The sequence below is a fragment of the Lepidochelys olivacea genome, assembly GCF_965140295.1.
Source record: "Lepidochelys olivacea isolate rLepOli2 genome assembly, chromosome: 10".
NCBI classification, from domain to species: domain Eukaryota; kingdom Metazoa; phylum Chordata; order Testudines; family Cheloniidae; genus Lepidochelys; species Lepidochelys olivacea.
This window is the reverse complement of record NC_140420.1, coordinates 50,997,693-51,003,692: the sequence shown is the minus strand read 5'-3', so window position 1 is coordinate 51,003,692 and position 6,000 is coordinate 50,997,693. Positions and strand designations below refer to the sequence as shown.

The 6,000-nt window shown below is 48.6% G+C and overlaps 1 protein-coding gene across 1 annotated transcript in view; it reads left to right on the top strand.

Annotated features, from left to right (window-relative positions):
• Nucleotides 1–6,000, top strand: part of CHRNA5 (cholinergic receptor nicotinic alpha 5 subunit) — a 29,139-nt gene continuing 23,139 nt past the window's right edge. Inside the window, exon 1 of the mRNA XM_084640791.1 lies at nucleotides 1–282. Coding sequence (XP_084496917.1) covers nucleotides 129–282 — 154 coding nt within the window. The 5' untranslated portion in view covers nucleotides 1–128. The remainder of the gene's footprint in view (nucleotides 283–6,000) is intronic.

Genomic DNA, 6,000 nt, shown 5'->3' with positions numbered 1-6,000 from the left:
TCGCCGCGCTGGGGAGACGCTCCTTCCTCGAGTGTGAGGCGGAGCTGCCTGAGGCTGCGGCTCCGCGCGCTCTCTGGGCTGCCAGGCGGCGCCGCGCTGCGCTGAGCCGAGCCGAGCCGAGCCGAGCCATGGCGGAACGGGGAATCCAGGCGCGGCGCGTCCTCTCCCCCGGCAGCCGCCTCCTGTTCCTCCTCACCTGCCTCTTCGTGCCCCTGCTCGGGGTGCCCGGTCCGGCCGGCAGAGCCACCGCCGCCAGGGGCAGCGCCCGCACCCCCTACACGGGTAAAGGGACCACGGCTGCACGCTCCCCGGTGTGGGCTTTGGGGGTGTCGGGGAGGCAGCCGCGTGTGTGTTAGGAGGGAAGGTGAAGTGAGGCTGAAGAGGGGTTAGGAGAGGGGGATATAGCGGGTATGTTGGAGATCGTGGAGGGGTTTGGAGAAGGGGTATGTGGGGGGTGTCGTGGAGGGGTTTGGGGAAGGAGGATGTAGGAGAGGGGGTCGGGGAGGGGTTTGGGGAAGGAGGATGTAGGAGAGGGGGTCGTGGAGGGGTTCGGGGAAGGAGGATGTAGGAGAGGAGGTCGGGGAGAGGTTTGGGGAAGGAGGATGTAGGAGAGGAGGTCGGGGAGAGGTTCGGGGAAGGAGGATGTAGGAGAGGGGGTCGGGGAGAGGTTCGGGGAAGGAGGATGTAGGAGAGGAGGTCGGGGAGAGGTTCGGGGAAGGAGGATGTAGGAGAGGGGGTTGTGGAGGGGTTTGGGGAAGGAGGATGTAGGAGAGGGGGTCGTGGAGGGGTTTGGGGAAGGAGGATGTAGGAGAGGGGGTCGTGGAGGGGTTTGGGGAAGGAGGATGTAGGAGAGGGGGTTGTGGAGGGGTTTGGGGAAGGAGGATGTAGGAGAGGGAGTTGTGGAGGGGTTTGGGGAGGGGGATGTAGGAGAGGGGGTCGGGGAGAGGTTTGGGGAAGGAGGATGTAGGAGAGGGGGTCGGGGAGAGGTTCGGGGAAGGAGGATGTAGGAGAGGAGGTCGGGGAGAGGTTCGGGGAAGGAGGATGTAGGAGAGGAGGTCGGGGAGAGGTTCGGGGAAGGAGGATGTAGGAGAGGGAGTTGTGGAGGGGTTTGGGGAGGGGGATGTAGGAGAGGAGGTCGGGGAGAGGTTTGGGGAAGGAGGAAGTAGGAGAGGGGGTCGTGGAGGGGTTTGGGGAAGGAGGATGTAGAAGAGGGGGTCGTGGAGGGGTTTGGGGAAGGAGGATGTAGGAGAGGGGGTCGGGGAGAGGTTTGGGGAAGGAGGATGTAGGAGAGGAGGTCGGGGAGAGGTTTGGGGAAGGAGGATGTAGAAGAGGGGGTCGTGGAGGGGTTTGGGGAAGGAGGATGTAGGAGAGGGGGTCGGGGAGAGGTTCGGGGAAGGAGGATGTAGGAGAGGAGGTCGGGGAGAGGTTCGGGGAAGGAGGATGTAGGAGAGGGGGTCGGGGAGAGGTTCGGGGAAGGAGGATGTAGGAGAGGGGGTCGGGGAGAGGTTCGGGGAAGGAGGATGTAGGAGAGGAGGTCGGGGAGAGGTTCGGGGAAGGAGGATGTAGGAGAGGGGGTCGGGGAGAGGTTCGGGGAAGGAGGATGTAGGAGAGGGGGTCGTGGAGGGGTTTGGGGAAGGAGGATGTAGGAGAGGGGGTCGTGGAGGGGTTTGGGGAAGGAGGATGTAGGAGAGGGGGTCGTGGAGGGGTTTGGGGAAGGAGGATGTAGGAGAGGGGGTTGTGGAGGGGTTTGGGGAAGGAGGATGTAGGAGAGGGAGTTGGGGAGGGGTTTGGGGAGGGGGATGTAGGAGAGGAGGTCGGGGAGAGGTTTGGGGAAGGAGGATGTAGGAGAGGGGGTCGTGGAGGGGTTTGGGGAAGGAGGATGTAGGAGAGGGGGTCGTGGAGGGGTTTGGGGAGGGGGATGTAGGAGAGGAGGTCGGGGAGAGGTTTGGGGAAGGAGGATGTAAGAGAGGGGGTTGTGGAGGGGTTTGGGGAGGGGGGTGTAGAAGAGGGGGTCGGGGAGGGGTTTGGGGAAGGAGGATGTAGGAGAGGGGGTCGGGGAGAGGTTTGGGGAAGGAGGATGTAGGAGAGGAGGTCGGGGAGAGGTTTGGGGAAGGAGGATGTAGAAGAGGGGGTCGTGGAGGGGTTTGGGGAAGGAGGATGTAGAAGAGGGGGTCGTGGAGGGGTTTGGGGAAGGAGGATGTAGGAGAGGGGGTCGGGGAGAGGTTTGGGGAAGGAGGATGTAGGAGAGGAGGTCGGGGAGAGGTTTGGGGAAGGAGGATGTAGAAGAGGGGGTCGTGGAGGGGTTTGGGGAAGGAGGATGTAGGAGAGGGGGTCGGGGAGAGGTTCGGGGAAGGAGGATGTAGGAGAGGAGGTCGGGGAGAGGTTTGGGGAAGGAGGATGTAGGAGAGGAGGTCGGGGAGAGGTTTGGGGAAGGAGGATGTAGGAGAGGGGGTCGTGGAGGGGTTCGGGGAAGGAGGATGTAGGAGAGGGGGTCGGGGAGAGGTTCGGGGAAGGAGGATGTAGGAGAGGAGGTCGGGGAGAGGTTTGGGGAAGGAGGATGTAGGAGAGGGGGTCGTGGAGGGGTTTGGGGAAGGAGGATGTAGGAGAGGGGGTCGTGGAGGGGTTTGGGGAAGGAGGATGTAGGAGAGGGGGTCGTGGAGGGGTTTGGGGAAGGAGGATGTAGGAGAAGGGGTCGTGGAGGGGTTTTGCATACTATGTCAACTCTTTGAAAGACCAGACTCAAACATTTTAAATCTGATTTGAAGAACAAGTCAAGGCTTGAGCACTAGCTTTGCAGTCCTTAGGGCCAGTGCAGAAGTAGAGCTCAGAAGAATTTTTTATTTGATTTTTAATTAAAGTAATCTAGAGCGACCACGATTAAACAGACACAGCTTTATTTACCAGAAGATAGGGCAAAAACCCCACAAACAACCTTGTTTAGAGGTTGAGTCTTTTTTTCTTTGCCCTTGTCAAGCAAAATTTCTCTGGGTGCACACATACATATTTACAAATACTGATCACAACATCTCATTAGGTGGTTGTACAACTACTCCAAATAATGAAGAATGCTATTGTTGTTATAATATCAGACCTTAGTGGGGTTTTTTTTTGTTGTGTTTTGTTCTCTGTAAGGTGTATTGCATTTATTCACAGCTGATGTGGTCATGGATTTGTGATGTATCTGCTTTGTGTGTTTATCTACATGCCAGAGGCAAACCATAGGAATGCTTATGATACATGATAAATATTTATTATTGTTGAAATACCATTCTTATGGATTTATGATAAAATTCTGCTTGACTTATTCATTGAGTTAACCCTGTTGAAGTCCCAGGGGCTAATCTCAAAGTAAGGATTTGAGTTGTACAGTTTAAATTATAAAACACTCCACAAAACAAAATTGTATAGATAAAACTGTGCAAATTTAAAAGGGTAGTCAGCTCAAGCTTGTCCCAAAATACAGATGTTGTAAAATATTGCTTTTACAGAATTTAAGAGCAGTGAAATGTATAAGTCTTCCAAACAGTTGGTTTTAGATAAATATTCCACCCAGTTTAAAGTCCTAACATGGCAGTATTAAAAGCCTGAAAGTTAAACTCACTTGAAGCAAAAGTGAAATTGACTTAATTGACTTTCATTTTCTAAACTGGGATGCAAAAAATAAACAGTGCAAATCCTGAAATTTAAACTGGATTAAAACTGTGAACTTTAGTTTGAAATGTAACAAATCCTTACCTACGTTACTATCATGCTAAAAGTGATTTTTAAAGTTACTGTGAATTGTAGTAGTTGGAAGAATTATGTTTTCACTAAATGAGTCTCATCACAATAGAAAGAATAATTATATAGAGCTGTTAAAAAAAGGTCATAGTCAGGTACTTTTGTGGAGCCAAATCTTGCCCTTGGGTACAAGCATGCAACTTTTTCTTCAGTGAGAACTATCTGTATGTATTTGAAGGGAGAATTTGTTTCTCTCTTGGCCATTTTAACTAAAATAAAATTGTAATTTACTAAAAAATAGAAATTGGTGGTAGATATTTAACTAGTTGTTTGAAAACTGTGGTGCATTGGGGCAGTAAACTATATTATAGTATTGCTTTAGAATAGTATATTAAAATTGTGGGGGAAATCCTTTACAAGTTATTTAGTAAACAATTTATCAGATGTAGGTGTACTAAATTCCGTATCACTTGGTTATTATGTATGCTTTCTAAACCCTTGAAAATTAAACTTCAGTTTTCTATTCATTACAACGTGGCTATGTGTGAGTGTGCATGTTGTAACTTTCTTCCTAGATTCAGAGTAGCAGCCGTGCTAGTCTGTATTCGCAAAAAGAAAAGGAGTACTTGTGGCACTTTAGAGACTAACCAATTTATTTGAGCCATAAGCTTTCGTGAGCTACAGCATCCGATGAAGTGAGCTGTAGCTCATGAAAGCTTATGCTCAAATAAATTGGTTAGTCTCTAAGGTGCCACAAGTACTCCTTTTCTTTCTTCCTGGAGTACTGTACAAACTGTCGTTGTTTGTTGCAAAACAAAATATGAGTTGATTGCCTTTAAATCAGTGAAGTGTTTTGTAATATAGAAGAATTTCAACTTAAAGGATAAGAATTAGTTTTCTGAAGTGAACTCTGAGAGAAGCTGCATCTGTTAGAATTGTTGGACAAAGTTTCCTATATTTATCAGTTTACTTATATCATGATTCTCCTTTAAATGATTTTGCTTTCTTTTGCGAATATAAAAAAATTGAATTTTCCAGTAGACTGTAGAGAAATTAGGGAAGGGACCTCTTGTATAGTTCCACTCTGTCCAGAAATGAAAATCTTAATTTTTTATATTCTGGCAAATACATATGGAAAACATACTGGCATATCTTCTGAAATCTACTACTGTTCTTGCATACTAAAGAAGAGTACCTGATTTGTACAAGCCATGGGGACATTACATACCTGTGTATCTGAGATTGGAATCTAGTTGCATGAGCAGAATTCTGCTGTGGACAGATGATGTACCAGTGCACAACCTCTGCAGCATCAAGGGCTGCACTGGCAACTTGCCAGGAGCCTGAGGGCTGTACCTTATTTGTATAAGTATTTACAAAATTGTCAATTTAATTCCATGATGTGTACAGAATAAATTAAATTTGTATGAATAAAATGTTTCTAACCTTAAAATCCTTCATTATGTCTTTTCCTTTTCCTCTTTCCACTTCCCACTTTACTTTGTACACTTTTCCTACTTTTTCTCTCTCCTTCAACCTTTCAGATGTCTTTTTTCCTTCCAGATTTCCCCATCAGTTGTTTAATTGCAGCCTTCCCCAACATTCTGCATGTCCCTTCTTCTGTCCTCACTGCCAGGTCCCTGGTCAGCAAGAATGATGCCTTTCCCCCATCCTGTTCCTAGGCTGATAGTGGCCTATCCCATTGACTTCAATGAGGCCAGGATTGCCACACAGTGGCTCTGCTTTCCACTCCGAGGCTGCCAGCCAGCATCTGGCATTTGGTTTCTTCATCTACATTAGCTGTTCAGCAGGAAGTAGACATCACTTCTGCTCCCCACTGAACTTATCACTGAGCAGAAGAAACTAATGCTAAACCAAAAAAGAATATTGCTAGGGCTCTTCAAAGCAGTGCATTTTATCATATGCACAACAGTGCTGCTGGTATTCAGTGACCCTGGAGACTGGTGGAGCAATAAACATCTTGGCAAGCCATAGGTTGAGACATTGTTATCTTTTAATATTTACAGTCGTGCCCACAATATGCTAAGCACAGTACAGGCATTCAAGAAGGGTGGCAGTGTAAGGTCTGAGGAGCTCTTAATCTAAGGACTGACAGACATGGGCAAGGGAAACAATAGGTAATCTATATATGTCAACTTGATTCTCTGTAAGCAGCATGGCCATATACTATGATGATGCTGGTTTTCAGCAAGACTTGCAAAATCCATTAACCAGTGGTAAGTAGTAAGCTTTCCCTGCTGCCAAGCCATTAGTAGATAT